Raw genomic sequence first — 23,711 nt, forward strand, 5'->3', positions numbered from 1 at the left:
TAGTCTATAGTCTACTCTATAGTCTAGTCTATAGTCTAGTCTATAGTCTAGTCTATAGTCTAGTCTATAGTCTAGTCTATAGTCTAGTCTATAGTCTAGTCTATAGTCTAGTCTATAGTCTAGTCTATAGTCTAGTCTATAGTCTAGTCTATAGTCTAGTCTATAGTCTAGTCTATAGTCTAGTCTATAGTCTAGTCTATAGTCTAGTCTATAGTCTAGTCTATAGTCTAGTCTATAGTCTAGTCTATAGTCTAGTCTATAGTCTAGTCTATAGTCTAGTCTATAGTCTAGTCTATAGTCTAGTCTATAGTCTAGTCTATAGTCTAGTCTATAGTCTAGTCTATAGTCTAGTCTATAGTCTAGTCTATAGTCTAGTCTATAGTCTAGTCTATAGTCTAGTCTATAGTCTAGTCTATAGTCTAGTCTATAGTCTAGTCTATAGTACAGTCTATAGTACAGTATATAGTCTAGTCTATATTCTAGTCTATAGTACAGTCTATAGTCTAGTCTATAGTCTAGTCTATAGTCTAGTCTATAGTCTACTCCATAATCTAGTCTATAGTCTAGTCTATAGTCGAGTCTATAGTCTAATCTATAGTCTAGTCTATAGTCGAGTCTATAGTCTAATCTATAGTCTAGTCTATAGTCTAGTCTATAGTCTAGTCTATAGTCGAGTCTATAGTTTAGTCTAAAGTCTAGTCTATAGTCTAGTCTATAGTCTAGCCTATAGTCTAGTCTATAGTCTAGTCTATAGTCTAGTCTATAGTCTAGTCTATAGTCTAGTCTATAGTCTAGTCTAGTCTATAGTCTAGTCTATAGTCTAGTCTATAGTCTAGTCTATAGTCTAGTCTATAGTCTAGTCTAGTCTATAGACTAGTCTAGTCTATAGTCTAGTCTATAGTCTAGTCTATAGTCTAGTCTATAGTCTAGTCTAGTCTATAGTCTAGTCTATAGTCTAGTCTATAGTCTAGTCTATAGTCTAGTCTATAGTCTAGTCTATAGTCTAGTCTATAGTCTAGTCTATAGTCTATTCTATAGTCTAGTCTATAGTCTAGTCTATAGTCTAGTCTATAGTCTAGTCTATAGTCTAGTCTATAGTCTAGTCTATAGTCTAGTCTATAGTCTATTCTATAGTCTAGTCTATAGTCTAGTCTATAATCTAGTCTATAGTCTAGTCTATAGTCTATTCTATAGTCTAGTCTATAGTCTAGTCCATAGTCTAGTCTATAGTCTAGCCTATAGTCTAGTCTATAGTCTAGTCTATAGTCTAGTCTATAGTCTAGTCTATAGTCTAGTCTATAGTCTAGTCTATAGTCTAGTCTATAGTCTAGTCTATATTCTAGTCTATAGTCTAAAAAATGCCCATAAATTTTGTAAAATTCATAGAAAAAACATCTTTCGTTTGCTTTAATTAATTTTTTTTTAATTTTTCTATTTCTTTTTTTAATCATAAATAGTGCATTATTTAGTTTACAATATTCATTTCCTGTGGCGATAATAACGACATGGATTTTTTTCTTTTACAACACAAAAACTGTTTATAAAAAAATTGTTGTTCTATAAGTATTAAAAAAAACAAATGATTAATTGTTTAGAAATGTAATAAAAAGTGGTTTAAGATATTTAAAATAAAATTTTAAACAAATGAAACTAATTTTTTAATATCTTTCTCTCTTTGCAGGTATGTTAACAAAATTCCTAGAAAAATCTCTTTTTAAATCTGGTAAGAAATTTCATAAATATTGGAATAAAATCCACCTCTCTAGGAAGAAGTTGTAAGAAAAACTGTTTACACTGAAAATGTCTATATTTCAATTTCTAGCTCAAAAAAAAAAGCTTGAGGGGATTGTCTACCTCCTGTATTCAATTTTATAAAATCTTTCATATTTCCTTGAAATTCCTTGAAATTGTGTCAAAATTTCAATAATTTTGAAGTAGAATAGCAACCGATAAAAATTTTCTTTTTTTTTTCTACATTTCCTAATAAAAAGACACTGGGAAGAGTTTTATACCAATCTGTTCCCACTTTAAATTTATAAAATTTTAAAAGAAACTGATTCTCTGTCATTTATTGCATTCAGTTTTTTAATATTTTCAACAAACTTAAACATCATTAGCTGTGTTTAAGTTTCTTGTATTCACAAGCTTGCTTTTGAAAACCAATTGGAAACAGTTAAAATAAGAACTGTTCCCACTTGAAATTTTACAAAATTTGAACTACTTTAAAAGGTTATTAGCATCACATGACATTCTTGAGATTTTTCTTAATTTTTTAGCAAAATGCTAGTGGGAACAGTTTGTCACTTAAAAGCTTAGAAGCAAAGATCCCACCTAAAAATATTTCCAAAGTTTTTTTTTTAATGTCCTTAAATTGAATTTAAAATTGTTCTTACTTCTAGTTTTTCTTATATTTTTTTAAATTATTCTAGATTTTTTAAAGCTTTTTGTCTTCTCAAGGATTTCTTTGATGTGTATAACTTATCATTTTTTTCTGTCCCTTTCTTTTACGATGCAGATTATTTCTGTTTCTTGTTTTTTTGCAAAAAAAAAAATATATATTTTTATTATTTAAGGAATGTTCTGTGACAACAATTTGTCATAAAAAACTCTCTCTCTCTCTTTCTCCACAAATATGATGATGATGATGATGATGACAAACTATAAACTCTTCTAAATGCGTTGGTACTTAGCCTTTTTGTAGTGTCAGTCAGTTGTTGTTTGTTAGCGAGTGAATGAATGAATGACCCCAAAAAAAACAAATATCTACCAAATTCTTATTTGAACAAAAATTTTTGTCACGTTTCAAACTCTTCTTGTAGGGAGACATATAAATAGATAGACTGACAGACAGATACTCATACTGCTGTTAGAATTTGACTAAAGGCAGCCAGAAATCTATGTAGCAGATTTAAAAACGTGTCGACTAGGATTGTTTTTTTTGTAAAAATAACATAAAATTTTTGTTTAAAAAAAGTAAATGAAATTTTAGTGCCAAAAAATCTTAACTTTGATTACCAGAAGCAAAAAAAAAACATTTCCACAAAAGTTTTCGAAAGCTTTAAAACATTTTCAAACAAAACTTAACAAAAATCTTGAAAATAATGAAGATTATAGTGGAAATGTTAAAACTGACTGACTTCCTTGTTATAACAACTTAAAAATCTATAATTAAGCTTTTAGACAAACATTTACACAAAAGCTTTCGAAAGCTTTAAAACATTTTCAAACTAAAATTAATAAAAATCTTTGAAATAATAAAGATCTTAGTGGAAATGATAAAAAAAACGAAAAGAAAAGAAATTAATAAAAAAGCTTTTTTTAAAGCTTTTTTAAAATTTACAAAGGCTTTTGTGCACATTTTGATTTTTTCTGCTTTTAGCTCACTGTCTTGTTATAACAAACTTGAAAAATCTATAATAATTTAAAAAAATTTGATTCAAAAGCTTTCGAAAGCTTTTAAGTGTTTATGATAGAATTAAACCAAAAATCATTGCAGAAGTACAAATTTAAATAGTAATTCCAAAAGCATAACAGAATTTAGGGAAAAGCTTTTGTAGAGCTTTTAAAAGCTTTATTTTTGTATTTATTAATATATATTAATTCAGTTTCTTTTAAAAAGAGAATAATTTAACAAAAAATATGTTAAAATAAAAGCTTTCGAAAGCTTTTGATTTATTTTTACATTAAAAGAAATTAACAAAATTCTAGGATATTAAAAACTTAAGGAAAGCTCTAAGAAAATATAAATAATTTATAAAAAAAAGCTTTTTAAAGCTTTTTCTTAGCCTTAAATTCTTTTTATAGGCAAGTGTTATATTTTCCAGTTTTTTACAAGACTGTCGGTGCAAAAAAAGGGTTATTGCTTTAATATTTTTTCTTCACTTCAAACTAAAGCTTTTTTAAGCTTTTTCTTAGCTTTTAATTCTTTTTAAGAAAATGTTGCATTTTTCAGTCTTTTACAAGACTGCCGATGCAAAAAAAGAGTTATTACTTTAATATTTTTCCTTTTTCACTACTACCAACCCCCCACCCTCCTCTTCCTTGGTTGCTATTAATTTAAGGTGATTTGTTATTTGTCTTTTTAGGTCCCCCACCCTAGACAAAAATGAATCCAAATGATAGCATATATTTTATGTCACTCAGTCCTAACACTTTGCAAATAAAAAATAGTTTTAAGTTTTGTATCTTTTTCTCTGTTCACTTCACGCAAAAAGGGGGAAAATGAGAAGAAAAAAAAACAAGAAAAAAAGATATTTGGCACGTAATAAAGTTGAAACTTAACTAAACATTAAACCATAACTTAGACTTTCCAACACTCCACAACTCCCCCCGCCTCTTTCTCCCCAAACCACAACAAACTTTAATAAACAATAACTCGAGGTATAAATTACTCTGCTGGTATCATCATCAGCAAGTTAAGGGAACAAAAAAAATTGAAAAAATACTCAACAAAAACAAGTTATTTTTTTCTGGTAAATATAACTGTAATATTTATTTGATATTATCGATTTTTTTCTTTGCTGCTGAAAGAAAAACTCATTTCCCCCTCCGCTTAAGAAAAGAAATATAAAAAACATACTTCTATATTTGTATTCCAAAAAAATAAAAAAAACAGGAGGGTGTATAGTATTTCTTAACAAAAGTTTTTCTTGGCATACAGAAAAAATTTTTTCCTTCATTATTTCTAGCAAATAAATATTTTCACGCTTTATTAAAAGTTTTCAAAAAAAAAAAAAAAACAAAAACAAATAAAGTTTTGTATTTTTAACCAATAACTTTTAAAGGCCTGGTTAGTCATTAAAAAAACAACACAACACAACATGTAAGTGTTAAATTTTGTGGTTAATAAACAACTCTAAACACGTACTATTGGAAAAAATCAAACAAGAAACAACACAAAATTTTACTTAATAATTGTCTTCAAGGTTTAAACCATAAAAAGAAAAATTTGTAAAAATTTTTAAACTTTAAATAGAATTTTTATTGATTTTTAACCTAAAATTCTAAAACAAATTCTAAACAAAAACAAAACATTAATAAACATTAAAAACACTCTGGGTAGACAGTTTGGTAACAGTTTTTTAAATTACGCAGTTTTCTAAAGTTTTAACTTAAATTCGTATTTCAATAATAAGGAATTTTGGAATATTTCTAAGCTAAATAATGATGTTACTTTCCATGGATAACCTTTCAATCTTATTAATTTTCTTAAAAGAAGACAAATTTTTGTAGTATAATTGAAGCTTTAGAAAGCTTTGCTTAAATTCTAACGAAAACAAGCAAAAGACAACAAATTTTTAACAATATTAATGAAATTTATAAAAAAACACATAATTTGTAAAAAAGCTTTTTTGAAGCTTTAAAAGCTTTCTAAAGCTTTTAAGCTTTGAAAACTTTCCAAGCTTTTTTAATGTAAAGAAACAAAATTAAAACTTAAAAATCTTAAAAATTCCCTTAAAAGAACTAAAATTCAAATTTTATCAAAGCTTTTGAAAGCTCCGCATAATTTCTAATGAAAACAAGCAACAAACAACAATTTTTAACAATAATAATGGTATTGATGAAAAAAACGCATAATTTGTAAAAAAAAAAGCTTTTTCAAGCTCTAAAAGCTTTTTAAGCTTTAAAAGCTTTTTATGATTTCCCAGCTATCAAAAGTTGCTTAATATAAATAACCAAATTATAAACTTATAAATTCTACAAATTCCCTTCAAAGAACAAATTTATTTTTCGAAATTTTCTCAAAGCTTTTGAAAGCTTTGGAAAATTTCTAATGAAAACAAGCAAAAACTAACAAATTAATAACAATACTAAAAAAATTGATGAAAAAACTACAAAATTTGTTAAAAAAAAGCTTTTTAAACTTTAAAAGCTTTTCACAAAAAGCTTTTGAAAGTTTTTTAGGTTTTAAGCATCATTTCTAATTGCAGCATGCAAAGCATAACAAATTTTTAACAAAATTAATGAAATTTATGAAAAATCCACTTAAAAGCTTTTAAAGCTTTTTATGAATTCCTAAAGTTTTTAGGTTTTTTTTAAACTTAACAAAATTTATCAAGATTTACAAACATTGTAAATTACAATAAAAGCTTTAGTAATCTCGAAAAGCTTTTGAAAGTTTTTCAAGTATTTAGCTTTATTTTAAATTTTATAAAACTCTTTGAATTTAGAGGAATGCTGCTGATTTTAAAGATTTAAAAACAATTTCAAAAAAAGCTTTAAAAAGCTTTTTTGTTTATTTTATATAATTCTATAGTTTTAAAGTAATTTTTACTAATTTTAAAGAAAACTTAAGTAACTTAAGTTGTTTTAAAGGTTTTTTAATGACTTTTAAAAAAAAGCTCTCTTTAAAGCTTTTCTTTTTTAGATTTTAGTTTTTTTTTGATAAGATTTTTTAAATCTTCTTTAAATACAAGTAGAATGTTGCTAATTTTAAAGATTTTAAAATAATTTTGAAAAAAAAAACTTTAAAAAGCTTTTGGTTTTTTTAAGCTTTTATTATATGTAAACTATTTAAAAGCTTTTTAAGCATTTATATTAAAGTTTTATTAATGTAGTAATTAAGTCAAATTGTTAGAGTTTAGTTATAAAGAAAATTTAGAAAAAAAGCTTTAGAAAGCTTTGAGAAAATTTAGCTGTTTTTTTTAGTGATTTAAAGCTTTTTGCTATTATTATTTAAATAGCATTTAAATGTGTATACATATGGGTATCGAAAAAAAAATTTTTGAGCAGAAAATTTTTAGAAAGCTTAAGATTTGAAAAGCTTTGGAAGATTTTTTAAAGCTTTAGAATAAAAATTTTAGCTAAAACTATAATTTTATTATTTGTTGTTTAATTTATTGCTTTAAAACACTTCAGAAAAAAATGAAAGAAAACTGACCTCATTACCCAAAGCTTTTTTTCTCTCTCTCCCTCTCTCTTACTTATTAATTTTTCAATTTTAATCCCTAACAATTTATTTACTTATTTTTTTTCTTTCTTTCTTTCGTTCTCTGTGAAATTCAGTTCAATCTTCTATTGACCCCATTTAAACCAAGAAAACTTAGCAGCATATACAACTCCTTTACTATTTCCTGCCGGTTTTTTTTGCAACCTTGTAACATCTTTCCTTTTAGCAGCTTCCTCTCTGTTCTTACACAAACACCTAGAGCTTTTCGTTTCGAACGTTTTGTTGTTACTTTTGCTGTAACATTTATTACCTTTGCGGTTATAAAAGTAAAGTTTTTTTTTTGTTGCTTTCTTTTACTTTTTTTTTTGAACGTTTTGAAATTGAAAGTGTTTATGTTGAATTTTTTATGTGGTTGTAATGCTTTAAGGTTTATTCAAGTGTATTGCACCCCCTTGCCGCAAAAACAAAAAAAAAGCAAATCAAACATTCACACTACTGTTGCTGCTTTTGCTCCAAACACCATCACATCAATGCTGTGGGTGTGAAGTGTGAAAAAATTAATCTTTTTATGGGTTATAACTACAATACACTCACAGCAGACAATGAATGAAATTTAATTATAAAAATTGTTTTACACATAAAAGGAGAGCAAAAGGAAAAAAGTATTGAAAAATGATGAAAAAAAAAAACACCAACTGAATTAAATATATAAAATACAAAACAAAAGAATGGCAAGAACAACTACAAAGACAAAAAATATGAAAGCAAAAATATGGTTATTGGAAAAACTATATAATGTTGTATTGTATTGAACTGTATATCAGTATGTGTGTGTGTGTATTCTATTGAAAATTGAAAAGAAAAAAGAAAAACATTTTATACAAAAAAAACAACCTGAGAAGAGGTAAAGTGAGTAAATAAATGTATTACAAATTCAGTTATGTTACACTTTCATACTTTATAGTATTAAGTACATATTTTTGTATAAAATGTATGAACTCAGTCAGAATCCTCTCTCAGTTCAATGTTTATAAACTTAATATTCCATTGGAGAGAGGGTTATAAAATGCCATTTTATTTAAATAAATTGATTTCATTAAAGTTGTAGGAAACTATAATAAAGGGGGGGGGGGGGGAAATTGCATTAAAAAAAATACCACCTGAGTTTTTCTTTAATAAAAGCATAAAAAACAAGAAACTTTTAAATGATTTGCACTAAAAGCTTTAAAATACATTTTCAAAACACACATTTCTCACCTCAAACTTGCATGTTTAAGAAAATTACTAAAAACTTCTTTAAACGCATTTTTCTTCATTTGTAAAAACTTTTTATATAACTAAAAGCTCTTTAAGTCAAACAAGAAACTAAAGCTTTAAAAAGCTTTTACTTATTTCTTAAAATTTTCAGACAATTTTGTAACATAAATACTTTTGTTTAAGAACTACAAAAGAACAGCTTAAAATCTTAAAAGCTTTTAGAGTTAACCAAAGCTTTTAAAAGCTTTTCTTAAAATTTAACAAAATTTTAACAACTATTTCCTTTTTTTATTAACACTTGTCAAAATTTTCTAAAAAAAAGTTTTTAATTAATTAAAAGCTTTTCTGAGCTTTTATACAATTTCAAGCTAAATAATAAACATATTTAAGTTGTCTTAAGCTTTTGTTTTTAAATCTAGCAAAAGTTAAATGTTTAAACTATAAAAGCTTTTAAATTTAGCAAAAGTTTTTCTTAAAAGGAAAAGCCGTTAGCATTAAGTCTTTAAAAGAAAAAACTTTTAATTTTTTTAAAGCTTTTAAGCTTTTTTGATAAAAATCATGCTTAGTACCTAAAATTCATAGGATTTCATGAGTTTTTTAATAATTTAGTTAAAAAAATCTTTAAAACATAAAAGCTTTTAGTTTTCAAAAAAAGCTTTTTAAAGCTTTTGTCTAAAATTGTACAATTTTTTTACAAAACTGTTCAAAAATTGTGCTATTTTAAAAAAAAAATTTGAATATTAAGCTTTTTTGTATTTTTTTTTTACAGCTTTTAAGCTTTTTTGATAAAAAATCATGCTTAGTAACCAAAATTCATAAAACTTCCTGTGTTTTTTTAATAATTCAGTTAAACTAAGGCTTTAAAGAAAAAAAAAACTTTTAAATTTTTCAAAAGCTTTTGTCTAAAATTGCTAAAATTTTCAAAACTGTTTAAATATGTTAGAAAAACCTTGAAATTTTAAGCTTTTTAAGTAAAATTTTCTTATTTCATTAAAAAGCTTTTATAAAGCTTTTGTTTAAATTTAGTACAATTTTTTTAAAATTTGTTAGTTTTTGTTGTAAATAAAATTTTAAAGAGAAATTAAGACTTAAAAATGAAAAATTTTTTAAAAACTTTTAAAGCTTTTGGTTAATTTTTTGGTTTTTGTTAAGAAATTAAGATTTTTTTTTATAAATTTCTTTAAAATTTATAAAATTGTTAAACATTTTCTTAATTTTTTATAAAAAAAGAAAAAAAAGTTTTTAAAAGTTTTTTTAATTTTACTTTATTTTGAAAAAAAAAATTAATTAAATATTATAAATTTATAGCCAATTAGATTTATGTGAAGAAAAATAATGTAAAAATAGTTAAACTTTCAAAAGCTTTTTACTAAATTCTTTAAAAAATTCAATTTTGTTTTTAAATTTCAAAAAAGTTATTAGTTAGTTTTCTTTAATATATTAAACTAAAAAAAAACAAATTATTTTAAAAGCTTTTGTTTTTTTGATGTTGTTATTGTTGTATTTCCCTTAAATATGTTTATTTTTATAAGTTTTCGTTTAAGTTATTAATAGCAAATTAATAATTTTTCTAAGAAAAAAACTTTACTAATTAAAAGTTTTTTTTTTTTTTTGCAAAAACTTTTGAACAATTTTAAGCTTTTAAATAATATTAAAAAAATATTTACTTTTTCTGTTTGTTTTTAAACATAATTCTAAGCAACATTATGCTTTACTGATACTTCACCTGACACGTACATTTCACACAAAAATCATTGAATCAAAATTGAATTTTCACTTTGAATATATTAATATTTAAACAGCTAAAGGAAAAACTTATACTATCATAGCTACATGGCTATAAGTTGGTGAGGGGAGGGAGAAGGGGAGGGAAAGTGTGAGAGTAATATTACCAAAATATAAGTTTTAAATTTAACACAATTTGTATGAGGATGTTTTCTTTTTTTTTTTTTTAATGTTGCATATTTTTTGGGGAAAAATATTTTTGAATTTTTATTTTCATAAAGTTAATCAGATATAAATACATACATACATATGTATGTGTATATGTATGTATGTATATAAGATGTAAGTTTATGGGAGAAAAAGAAAACAAAACTTCAGCTATCTGTAAAATGTAATAAAATATTAATGAAATTCCTAACACACAACTAAGACACCTATCTATCTATGTATGTACCTTGCTGCTTGCCTTGTAAGAATAACCGAAAAGCTAAGGAAAAAAAAGCTTTAAACAAATGGTAAGAGAGCAGATTTATCGACAGATACTTACCGTTAAAGTAATATATTATGAGTTGATGTTGAAAATTTAATACTCAGACCTTTAGATTTCCATTAAGAAAAAACATAAATGTTTATAAAATTCTTCACAACAACAGCAAACGATTGAGAGTGAAAAACATTTAAAATTTACTTTAAAAATATTTTGTTTGTTTTTAAGTTCAATGTTTACTGGGTTATGCACCAAAGGAATCTTTATTATGACGATTTCAGGTGGAAGGTTTTTTTTGTTATATTTTATGCATCATCCATCCTGCTTATGTCTACTATTCCATTTTCATAAACATTGCTTACATTTTTACACCTCAACGTGTTGTTCAGGCTTGTGTACAAAACGTTTAAAACTTAAGGATTCAAATGGGTTGTGGATGTATGTATGTGTGTGTGTGTTTGTTTGTTTTTTTGCAGTCATATAGACAACATTTCTCTCACATGCCAATAAAAGCAAAGGTGTTCAAGTGGAATTTTTTCTTGTTTTATAAAAATCCATTGAAATTTAGCTTAAATTCTTACATTTATAAAAGATTTAAAAGTTCATATTTAGTACTATTAAAACCGAAAAACTCTAAACAAGCTTTCTAAAGCTTTTTTTCCCCAATTTCTTTAAAACCTTTAAAATAGTTTATATTTAAACTATTTACATACAAAATTAAGCTTAAAACTTCAAAATCTTTCATATTACGCAAAAGCTTTTTAAAAGCTTTTACAAAATTCATAAAAAAAAATTTTTGAAAATTCTTTACAAACCTTTAAAATGGTTTAAAAGTAATACACTACATACTAAATAAAGCTTAAAAATAAAAAAAATTATTAAATTAAGCAAAAGCTTTTTAAAGCTTTTAAAAATTTTATAAAAATTCTTGAAAGTTCTTAACAAATCTTTAAAATAGTTTCTAGTTAAAACACTACATAGTAAATAAAGCTTAAAACTAGAAATTTTAATAAATTAAGCAAAAGCTTTTTAAAGCTTTTACAAAATTCATAAAAAATTTGAAAATTTTAAGCTATTTAAAGTTTTCCAACAAAATATAGCTTAAAACTAGAAAATCTTTCAAAATTAATAAAAAGCTTTTAAAAGCTTTCAAAAGCTTTTGGGAAATTCCTTTAAAAATTTAACAAATTTGTTGCCCTAACTCTTAATTAAGGCCAATACTTTAAAATTTCTCTTAAAAAACTTGAATATTGTGGAAATAATCGAAAGCTTTGTAAAGCTTTTACCAAAAAAATATAAAAGTTTTAAAAATAAATACCTTTTATTCCTACAAAAATCTTGAAAAATTGTTAAAATAAACTAAAAGCTTTCCAAAGCTTTTATTCAAAACCAGATTTATATTGTTATAAAATACTTTAAGTTTTATTTATATTTTTAATCCAGTTAAAAAAATACAGTTTTTTAAGCTTTCTAAACTTATAAAAAAATACAAAAGCTTTTAAAAGCTTTTTTGTAATTTTTCTTCAAATATTATCAAAATTTTATAAAATTCTTATAAAAGTTTTATTGTTGTTACTAAACTAGTGTTAATTAAGACTTTATTAGTTATATAATAGAAATTTAGTAAAAGTTTTTAAAATCTTTTTATGATTTTTCTTAAAAAAATATTAAAATTTCCTAAATTTCTTATAACGTTTTTATTGTTGTTACTAAACTAATGTTAAAAAAGTCTTAAATGCTTCAATAATTGAAATTTTGTAAAAGCTTTTAATGATTTTACTTCCGAAATTATCAAAATTCTGGAAATTTAGTAAAAAGCTTTTTAAAGCTTTTTAACACTTTTTCTTAAATCATTGATTTTTTAGATAGTATTTTCAGTTATTATAACAATATCAAGAAACTAAGAGCCAAATACACTAAAAGCTTTCAAAAGCTTTTAAAAGCTTTTAAAGCTTTTTCATAAATTTTAAAGGAAATTTCAAACTTTCTTATAATTTAAGTTAATTTAATTCATTTTATTGTTTTCTTTGAGGTATTTGTGAAACATTTTATTGCAAACTTATATGTATTTGCTTTGTTGTCTTGAAACCCCTATTCACCGTTTTAAATGCTGCAAGCAACAGCATGATTTTAATTTCTAAAGCTTCCTTATTCACATTCTTAATAAGGTTACTCAGACAGTTCAGACATTCAGTCTAATAATAAACAAGTCATTTCATTTTTGCTTAAAATCTTTCTTGTTTTCATTTCAAAAAATTTTTTTTTCTTTCTTAGATGTCAAGTCAAAGTAATAAATTTATTTTAGAAATTTCAACAAGAATAATAATACAACAGCATCAGCAACAAAAAATACTTCCCTTTTCCTTATATGGTTAGTGTTATATTTAAACTTGACATGTTCATACAGACAACAACAACTTAATATTTGTTTGAAAATAAGTATGGCAACACTGTTTTATAAACATTTACATTTCAATTGTTAAAGGCAAATAAACGAGGGAGGGGGGATATACATACAGTTTTATTTTATACCATCACTTTTTTTGTTTGAAAGGATGAGAGAGGGGGTGTAGGAGTTTGTCAAGATTTCTTGAAGGGGAAGGGGTATTGAAATAGCAAACCAGGGTTTTTTTACCAAACAACAATGACAGCTTTTTCCTTAGCTTGTAACACTATGTTGACATATTTTAATTCTTATGCATGATGCCTAACATAAATTTTTATTTTATTTGTAACAATAACAACAAAATTAAAAGGGAAAATATAGGGAAAAGTCTGATTTTTTTTGTTGGCATTAAAACAATAAAAATATTATATTCATATGAATTGTGAAAACGCAAAAAACAAATTGTTTACAGTGGAACATAAAAATTGTACTAAAAGAGAGAAATTTGTGGAAAAAACTTATTTTTTGGTAATTTTAAAAGCTTTTAATCTTTAGCTTGTAGAATTTGGAAAAATATCTGTTTTTGCTTAATGTTTATTTGGGAATTTTTAGTATTTTTGCGAGAAAAATGAAAAAGCTTTTAAAAAGTGGAAAAACTGTTTTCACAATTTAAAAGCTTTTACTTAAAGTTTTCATAAACTGTTAAAATTTCTTAATTTTCTTAAAATGTTTTCTTTCAATTCATTAACAAACTTTCAATATTTTGCTAAAATAAAATTTTAAAGTTTTGTTTTTATAATAAAAATGTAAAAAAAAGGAAAAAGTTTGTTCTTAACGGATTTTGATAGCTTTTAACTAAAGCTGTCAAAATCTATTTAAATTTTTGAATTTTCTTGTTTTGTTTTCTTTCAGTTCATTAAAAAACCTTCATTCTTCCATTTTTTGTGCCAAAAATGGAAAGTTTTTTAAAAGTGGAAAAGGTAAAAACTGGAAAAAGTTTTTTCTTCACTTGAAAGCTTTTACCTAAAATTTTTTAAATCCGTTTAAATTTTTTAATATCCTTAGTTTGTTTTCTTTCAATTTGCGAACAAACTTTCAACAGTTTGTTAAAAGACAAATTTTGAGAATTTTTTATTTTTTGTGATAAAAATAGAAAGTTTTTAAAAACTGGAAAAAGTGTTTTCTTTGTTTGAAGCTTTTACCCCTAAAGCTTTTATATTCCATTAAAATTTCTTTATATCCTTTGTTTTTCTTCTTTCACTCGATTAACAAACTTTCCAAATTTTGTTAATATAAATAATTCGGGGATTTTTTAGTTTTTTGTAACAAAAATTTTAAATTTGTAAAAAAATTAAAGGATTTCTCTTAACCTGAAAGCTTTTACTTAAAGCTTTTATATTCCGTTTAAATTTTTTAATTTCTTTGACAAGTTTTCATTCACTAGTTTAACAAACTTTCAACAGCTAAAAGGTTTTTAAAATAACAAAAAAAGTTTTTACACAATTAGAAAGCTTTTACCTTAAGCTTTTCAAAATCATAATAATTTGTAAATTTCCTTAAAAAGTTTTCTTTTAATTCAGCAACAAACTTTCAACATTTTGTTAAAAATAAACTTTTAGTATTCTTTTCTTTTTTGTGCTAAAAAATAGAAGATTTTTAAAATACCAAAAAAAAGTTTTTACACAATCAGAAAGCTTTTACCTTAAGTTTTTCAAAATCATAATAATTTGTAAATTTCCTTAAAAAGTTTTCTTTTAATTCAGCAACAAACTTTTAACATTTTGTTAAAAATAAATTTTTGAGAATTTTTTGTTTTTTTTTTGCGCAAAAAATGTAAATTTTTTTTAAATATAAAAAAGTTTTTACACAATTAGAAAGCTTTTATCTTAAGCTTTTTAAATTCATAATAATTTTTAAATTTCCTTAAAAAGTTTTCTTTTAATTCAGCAACAAACTTTCAACAATTTGTTAAAAAGAAAATTTTAAACATTTTTTGGTTTTTTGTATGAAAAATGCAGAAAGTGTTTTCTTTACTAGAAAGCTTTTGCCCAAAGCTTTTCAAATTTATAAATTTTTATATTGAAAAAATTTATTCTAAAAACTTTCAAGATTTTTTTTCAAAGTTTTTGTGCGCAAAAATTATTAAAATTTAAAAAAAAGCAAAAAGTTTTTTTTTTTCATTTAAAAGCTTAAAAATAAAGCTTTTGAAATTTATTAAATTTTTACAATTTCCTTAATAAGTATTTGTTTATTTGTTAAACAAACTTTGAAGAATTTTTCGTAGGAAAATTTTTGATAAAATTTTCACTTTATGTAAATTTTAAAAAGCTTTTATCTAAAATGAAAGCTAAACCTAAAGCTTTTGAAATTTAGAGTATAAAATAAATTTTATTTAATTTGTTTATTAATTTGCTTTTCACTGTTTTATATTCTAACAAAAATTCTTTACTGATTTTTTTTTTAAGTAATAAATACTTTATATAAAAATGTGTGTGTGAAAGGAAGTTGACGCCATATTTGTTGACGCCTTACAGTGATTTCTGGCTGTTCAAGATACATATACAAAATATGTATTTGTTTAACAACATGTCAACAATAGAAAATTTATAAGAATAATAAGTTATTGTCGTTTTTTTTTTTTTGGTATAATTTTTAAGCAGCCTTTAAAAATAAAGGAAATGTTTTGTATTTTTTCATATGTAAAACATGACAAAACATATTTTTTTTTTTTTGCTAAATATATTTTAATTATTTTTTTTTTAACCATAAATCAAATTAAATAATTAATTTTGTTTTCTATTTATATAAAAATATATTTTTGTTATTGTTTATGATTATCATATTTTAAGTGTTTATTTAAGTTTAATTATCTAGATATCCCTTATAAGTTAATAAACCATTAAGCAAAAGTGTTGTTTGTAAAGTAAAGTTTTTTCAGTTGTGATGGCTTCAATTTCAACCCACGAATATTAATAACACGTGACCAAAATATTGAACATTAAACATCTCCCCCTTAACAAATATTATCAGAGGTATATTAATATTAAAAACAAATAGTTTCTTTACTTACACATGTTAATTTAATTGTACAAATGTTAAACTATTTTTTATTCGAACAGTTATTTAAGTAATAATAACAATTACTAAAGAAATAATTAAGCTTTTTGTATAATTAATTTGTTTCTATAATTGTAAAGTTAAATAAAGGATATAGAAAGGACTTACCTCTCAATTTCCGGGGCAAAAACTGTAAAAGAAAATTAAAAAAAAAAAATCATTAAAATTATTTTTTAAAAAAATTAAAAATTAAAAATTTTTTAAACTATTTAAAAGCTTTTAACAAAAGCTTTCAAAAAATTAGATTGATCTCTTAAAAAGCATAATATATTTATTTCAAAATTTTATACAAAACATTTAAAATTTTAGTTAAAATTTCAAAAATTCCCAAAAATAAATTTGACTTAACATATTTACTCTTTTTAAAGCCCTATAAAAGCTATTGTCAAAAGCTCTTAAAAACTTTTAAAACTGCTCATATTCATCAATATATTTTGCTTTAAAATTACAACAAATTTATTTCAAATTATCAAATTTAATATAAAAAAATTAAATTTTTTAAAAAATTTTCAAAAATTTCTTAAAATTATTTTTCACAAAAAAAGTTGCAAAAGTTTATATGAAAGCTTTCAGCACAAGCTTTCATAAAATATATAAATCATTTTGAAAAAAAATTAAGAAATTTGCATTATTGTTACAAACAAAATAAAAATTTAAGCAAAATTTTTTAAAATTCTTTAAAATTATTTTTTGTTTAAAAGTATATAACTTTTTTAACACTATTTAAAAGCTTATTGGCTAAGCTTTCGGGAAATATATAATTTAAACCAATTCCTTAATGTTTCATTTAAAAGTTTTTACAATATTGTAACAAGCCTTAAAGCAAAAAGCAAATGTAAAATTTTAAAAAATTCTTTAAAATTATTTTTTGTTTAAAACTATAAGACTTTTTTAATTGTATTTAAAAGCTTTTGGCTCGAGCTTTTCAAAAATTTATAATTCAAAGAAATTCCTTAATATGTTTAGTTTTAAAATTTTAACAAATTTGCAAATTTTTTTTCAAACAAAAACCAAATTCAAGCAAACTTTTCAAAAATTATTTAAAATTAATTTTTGTTAAAGAATATAAAACTTTTTATATATCCTAAAAGCTTATAGCCTAAGCTTTCATAAAATATATAATTTAAACAAATTCTTTAATGCCTTGTTTAAAAATTTTAACAAACTTGCCACATTTCTTTCAAACAAAAACCAAATATAAGCAAAATTTTCAAAAATTCTTGAAAATTATTTTTTATCAAAAGTATAAAACTTTTTATATATTGTTTAAAAGCTTAAAGCCTAAGCTTTCAGAAAAATCATGAATCCAACAAATCATTAAACAATTTTATTTTTTAAATTTTAACAAACTTGCAAAATTTTTTTCAACAAAACCTAAAATAGTAAATTTTTTAAAAATTCTATAAAAATATTTCTTGCATAAAAGTAGTACACTTTATTAGAACTATTAAAAAGCTTTTGTCAAAAGCTTTTCAAAATTATATAATTTTCCAAAATCCATTAATATTTCCATTTAAAAAATTTTATTAAACTTTTTTATTTAAACATTTTTCATGCTAAAAATCGAATTTTTAAAAATTATTTAAAAATTTTTTTGCAAAAGAGAGCAAAACTTTTTTAACACTTTTAGAAAGCTTTTAGTCTAAGCTTTCAAAAAATGTATTTAAAAATATTCCTTAATATTACTTTAACAAATTTGTAAAATTTTTCAAACCAAAAACCAAATTTAAGCATAAGTTTTAAAAATTCTTTAAAATTATTTTTTGCAAAAGACGAGTATGCCTTCATAATACTATTTAAAAGCTTATAAGCCTAAGTTTTCCGAAAATGTAAAATTTTAACTAATTTCTTAAAATGTTTATTTTTAAAATTTTATCAAACTTGTAATATATTTCAAGCTAAAAACTAAATTTAAGTATAATTTTATAAATTTTTTTTTAAATTATTTTTTGCAAAAGAGTGCAAGATTTTTAACATTATTTAACATTATTTAAAAGCTTTTATCGAAAGCTTTACAAAAATGTATAATTTAAACAAAATTTCTTAAAATATTTCTTTTTAAAATGTTATCAAACTTTGAACATTTTTCAAACAAAAAAAAATTTTGTAAAATTTTTAAAAAATGTTTAAAATTATTTTTTCCACCAAAAATGTTTAAATATTTTATAGCATTTGAAAGCTTACAACATATGCTTTCATAATTTAAACTATTTTATCAAAACCTTTTATAAATATTTTTTATAAAACTTACACAAACTTGTAACATTTTTAAATTTAAATCAAATTTTATAACATTTTTCAAAAATTCTTTTAAATTATAATTTCCAAAGAACGAATACAGTTTTTATATACCATTCGAAAGCTTATAACTTGAACTTTTAATATAAATAAATGTGAGTTAAATAACTTAATATAGGTATTTTTAATTATTTTTATAACTTTAAATATTATTGAGATTTTTTTCTTAATATTTTTTTTTTGTTGTCCAAGTTTTAAAACCTCATAAAACTAAATTAAATAAAAATACTTGTATATTTACTTAGTTTTATAAAAATATTACAAAAAACGAAGAAGAAAAAGAAAAAAAGCTACAAAACTAAACTTTATTACATGAAAATTGTTTAGTTCTCTAAAGAGGTTAAAGGAAAAGAAAAACTTATTACATTATGTTAGAAGAAAAAAAATTTTTTTTGTTCATCTACTCTCTATACTCATTTCCTAGCTTATTGATAGAAAATGAAATGAAAACAATCAAATGACAACTGTCAGCAATATTTTTCTTGTAGGAAAAAACATTTTTGGTGGATAAATTGAAAGAAACCCAAGTAAATTTTGTTTTAAGAGAAAGAAAAAAAAAGAAAAGTTTTTGTTGGCTAAAACTAAAATAAAAAAAATTATATTGAAAAACTATGGCAGGCAAAGAGAAAAAAACAAAGTTGTATACTGGCAAGTAAATATTGAATCAGTGGCAACCCAATTTTTTCCATAATCATACGAACTGTGACAGCTCGCAGGGAGTATTATAAGGGTTAGGAATAGGACAAAAAAAAAAGAGTATAAGAATTGAGAAAAAAAAACCGACTAAGTTCAAACTTTATATGATTAAAGTTATGATGAAGTATGTTTTGTAAACAGTGGAGCTTTTTCTTTAAAAAAATTTTAGTAAAAGCTTAAGAAATTTTAAGAAAAAACTAGAATTTTTTAGATTTCTAGTTTTAATAAGCAATCTTAAGCTTGTTGTTAATAAAGCTTTAACAAAAGCTTCAAAAAGCTTTCAGTTAAACTAAAATCTTTAAGAAAACATTTCAGCCAAAAATTTTAACACTTAATTTTCTTTAAAATTTTAACGAAAAAGCTTAAACAAGCTTTTTAAAAAAGTTAAAAGCTTTAATAACACATATAAACTATTTAAAGGAATATTTCTTATATTGTAAAACCATTTTGTTACAAAAAACTTGTTAAAGCTTTCAAAGCTTAAAAAAGCTTTTTAATGTGATAAAAACTTTCAAAATTGTTTATGTTTTTCAAAAATTATTCGCAATGATGTTTAGATTTGCTTAGATTTTATTTTAATAGTTAAGAAAACTTAAAAAAAATCTTTTACTAGAACTACAAGCTTTCATAATTACATATAGTTAAGAAAGCTTTTAAAGTTTTCCAGTAATTTCTAAGAAAAACTGCTACTTATATATAAAGTTTGCAATTAAGTTAAAAGCTTTTATAAACAGGTAAAGGCTAGAAAGCTTTTAATGTTCTTTAGGATATGCAAAACAAAGGTACAAAAAAGCTAAAGCTTTTTGTTAGAAGTCTTGAGCTTTCCTTAATCTCTAAGAAAAACTGCTACTAATTTATAAGATTTTCAATTAAGTTAAAAGCTTTTATAATGACATATAGTTTAAAAAGCTTTTAATGTTCTTAAGGATTTGCCAAACAAAGGTACATAAAGTTAAAGGTTTTTAATAAAAGCTTTAAGTATTGTGTTTATTTTTCATAGTTTTGTTATTTTTTAATAATTTATTTTCAAAAAGCTTTTAAAATTTGTTATTTTGAAAAATGTTTAAAGGTAAACTTAAAGCCTTTTTGAACTTTACTTTGAAGCTTTTAAAGTTTGCTAATTTAAAGCTTTTAAAGATAAACTTGAAGCTTTTTAGCTATAGTTTAAAGCTTATAACTAAATGTACTTTATTTTGTAAGCTTTTTTTAGTAATTTTGAGTTTTAATTAAGCAAAAATTAACAAAACGATCTTTTCGAAAAAAAGGCTCTTAGATGAACTCTAAGTTGCGGCATTTTATTAATAAGCTAAAAAGCTTTTATTTTTAGTTTAAAATTTAATTCTTTATTTTAAAAGCTTTTCTTTGGTTTCTTTGAGTTTTCTTTAACAAAGAGCTTTTAGGGCTTAAAAAATTTGTTTTATTAAAGATTTTTGTTCCACTGTTACTTTTTTTTAGTAAATAATATTACAAAAAAATTTTTTCCAACAACTAAACTAAATTATTATGATCTTTCCTACAAACAAAACTGTTTGAAACTGAGTTTTTTTTTTTAAATGAAAAAAAATTGAAAGAAATGATTTAAAGAGCAAAACTTTTATTTGGAAAAGTAAGAAAAACTATTTTGAAGTATTATAGTTTTCTTGTTAGTTTTTATGATTACTTGAGGGAGTTTTTACAAACAATATTGTTGCGAGGAAAATATGGTCTCTCTATAAGTTAAGGGACAAAATTTAATTTATTTAGATATTTTTCTAAAAATTTTATTGCTGCAATTTTTCATTAAGTTATAGCTAAATCCTTAAAAAAGCAACAACATGGCTTTGCCATTAAAACAACAGCAGCAGACAGCTTTAAGTGGCTGTGTTTTAGGCCGTTGAAAGTGTAAGGAAGGGGAGCAATATATTAAGATTTTTTAAAGGGAGCGTGGCTTGACTGTCTGTCTGTTTGTCTGCTATTTTAAACAATATTATTGAAAATACGTTTGTTTTAGACTAAAGTTAAATTGTTTGTTTGTAACAGGCAATAATGTTTAAACAGGATACACCTGCCGAAAACACTTACAGACACACACACACACACAAACACAATTGCATTTTACAGCATAATAAAAAAAGGAAGCCGTGTGAGAGCAGAAAACAAACTCATTTAAGCAACAAAAATTGTTTGTTAAAGCTTTTAACAAACAGACACAGACAGACAAAGTCTATGAGAAAGAAGACAACATAAAACAATTGAATATACAACCAAGAAAACAAACAACAACGACGACAATAAACAATTCCTTTAGTCCTGACGAATAACGAAAAAAATAGCTAAAAAGGAAGTTACAATAAACACGCGACCTAAACAAAAAAGGCATATAAACACAGATTTATATATTTGCCACACATACACGTACACTCATAATAAAACGTGCGTCATACAATAAAAAGTATTTAACACGTAAAAACCATATCCATGTGCTGGAAATGGGACTGACTGTCAGTAAAGTAAAGCAAAGCAAAAAAAACATCTTAAAATGAAAAATCTATCAAAACATGCCATCAAGAACCCCCCTCTTTACTTAGGAAAAAAATGTTCTAATAATAACCTCATATATGCAATCTTAAAGAAACATTTACATATACCAAGCAATTTTAACAAAAAAACAAACAAAACACATTTATACTTGTAAACGTATCCTTAAGAAAGGATCACGCAAAATGGCTTTTAAAAGAAAGTAAAGTAAAGCAAGTGAAAAAAAAATAATAAACATTTACACATATATACATACTTATGTGTTTTAAATATTGTTTATTTAAACACATACATATGTACATATGTATGTAAATGTTAAATTTTCTTTAGATATTATAACACACAATTTGAACAAGGTTTAATCTAACCAGGACAAAGGAAAAGTCAAGCTGTAGTTAGAGTCCATAGAAGGGAGGACTCACCCATCATCAGGTGAAAAATACCCAAGTAATGCTATAAGGAATATCCCTACGAACATTCTCATCATCTCAAGATCCACACTTACTGCATTCCTGGGCCCCTTACAGACACCCAACCACACTTCTGTTGTTTTGGCAACATCACCTAGGAGACCGCTTTTGTGGTTTTTGTTTTATATTTATTTAACATACACCTACACGCCTGGTATCAAATTAACACCAAAGTGTTGATAACTTTTCAATAACATTCGTTGTTAAAGTATAAACATGTTAACAACAAAGCAATATTGTCAACATTACAATAATTCGTTGTCGTAATCTAAATTTTATACTCGGTCATTGTCTAAATGCTAACAAACGTGGTAAGTTCACTATTGACCAAAATCCTTACTACATTGGTGTTAAATTGATAACAGTCGGGTATATGTTTTTACCCGCTGTATACTGTGATACCTTACGTATGTTAAAAGTAAACTCCAACACACTATTGACAACAATCCTTACAACTTTGGGGTCAATTTGATACCAGGCGTGTATATGTTTGTTTCCAATGAGTACTGTGATAACTTGAACATGTTAAAAGTAAACTCTAAAACACTATCGATCATAGTTTTTTCAACTTTGGGGTCAATTTGATACCAGGCGTGAATATTTTCGATCTGTAAGTTGAGCATGTTTAGAGTAAACTCTAACATACTATTGACAACAATCCTTACCACTTTGGTGTCAATTTGATACCAAGCGTGCATATGTTTTTCCCTCTGCTTATTGTAATAAGTTGAGCATGTTTAGGGTAAACTCCAACACACTCAACCAAAAAAGGAAAATCTCAAATAAACTTATTATAACTCAACAATGTCTCGATCAACCTGCAACCATTCACATCTTCATTCCGACATCTCGACAACAGATCGTTTCAGTTTCCCCGAATTTCAGTTTAAACAACAGCAACTACGTGGATCCATAAAGAACCTCAACCAACTGACCAGCCAGTACAAAGTAATGCCGGCAACTTCATAGTACTGTTAAGACTAGAGGTAATGTAGTTTCCCTAGAATTGCAATGAGGGTTTTTTTATCAAGGATACATGCCTTCGAGGGGCTATACAAGGATCGACTATGTCTAGACTTGATTTATTGGTAGCACCTCTTAACCCCCGGGATTAAAATAACACCCAGATGAAGTCTTTCATCAAGGTGACATGCCCTTCGAAGGGGTCTATACTGAGGAGTGAAATGACATTACAGTACCGGCTAGACTAGAGTGTTTTTCATCAAGATTACATGCTTCAGAAGGGTTGTAACTAAGGTCAGCCATGTGTAGACTAGAGGTAGCATCTCTTAACCCTGGGATTTCAATAATACCAAGATGGGATCTTTCATCAAGTTACATGACCCCCGGGGGTCTATACTGAGGAGTGAAATGACAGGATTGCAATGAGGGTTTTTCATAAAGATTACATGATTTCATGGGGTTATATTTTAATAGGGCATGCCTAGACCTGGCACCTCTTTACCTTGGGATTGCAATAACACCAAGAAGAAGTATTTCATAAAGGTTACTTGACCCCCCCTGGGGGCACTTTACTATATTCGGCCATGACTGATTATAAATTTTTACATATTATGCCTTAAAGTATACTTTGTTATTTATTATGTTTTTTTTTTCAAATAAAACAAGTGACGCCATATTGATTTTAAGTCTGTTTTACATGATTATGATTATAAAAGATTTTTCTTTTATTACACCACTACCCCCCTATACAAAACTTGTTTTAAACAAAAAAGAAAACATGAAATAAAATATTAATAATAATGGTTGGTTGGTTTACGTGGTAGTTCACTACACGCGAACTGTCAAGTAGAATCAAAGAGACCCCGTTTTGACCGGACCACTCCACTCGTCAGATGTTGAATTTGT

The 23,711-nt window shown here is 24.3% G+C and overlaps 1 protein-coding gene across 4 annotated transcripts in view; it reads left to right on the forward strand.

The window, feature by feature from the left end:
* Positions 1–23,711, forward strand: part of LOC111687894 (putative cyclin-dependent serine/threonine-protein kinase DDB_G0272797/DDB_G0274007) — a 116,199-nt gene that overhangs the window by 19,090 nt on the left and 73,398 nt on the right. Inside the window, exon 2 of one of the 4 annotated variants that reach the window (XM_046951017.1) lies at positions 1,682–2,945. The exons of the other annotated variants lie outside the window; for them this stretch is intronic. Within the exon in view, the coding sequence (XP_046806973.1) occupies positions 1,682–1,779 (98 nt within the window). The 3' untranslated portion in view covers positions 1,780–2,945. Of the gene's footprint in view, positions 1–1,681; positions 2,946–23,711 lie in introns of those variants that run through there. 4 annotated transcript variants of the gene reach the window in all.

The sequence above is a fragment of the Lucilia cuprina genome, chromosome 5 (assembly GCF_022045245.1).
Source record: "Lucilia cuprina isolate Lc7/37 chromosome 5, ASM2204524v1, whole genome shotgun sequence".
NCBI lineage: Eukaryota > Metazoa > Arthropoda > Insecta > Diptera > Calliphoridae > Lucilia > Lucilia cuprina.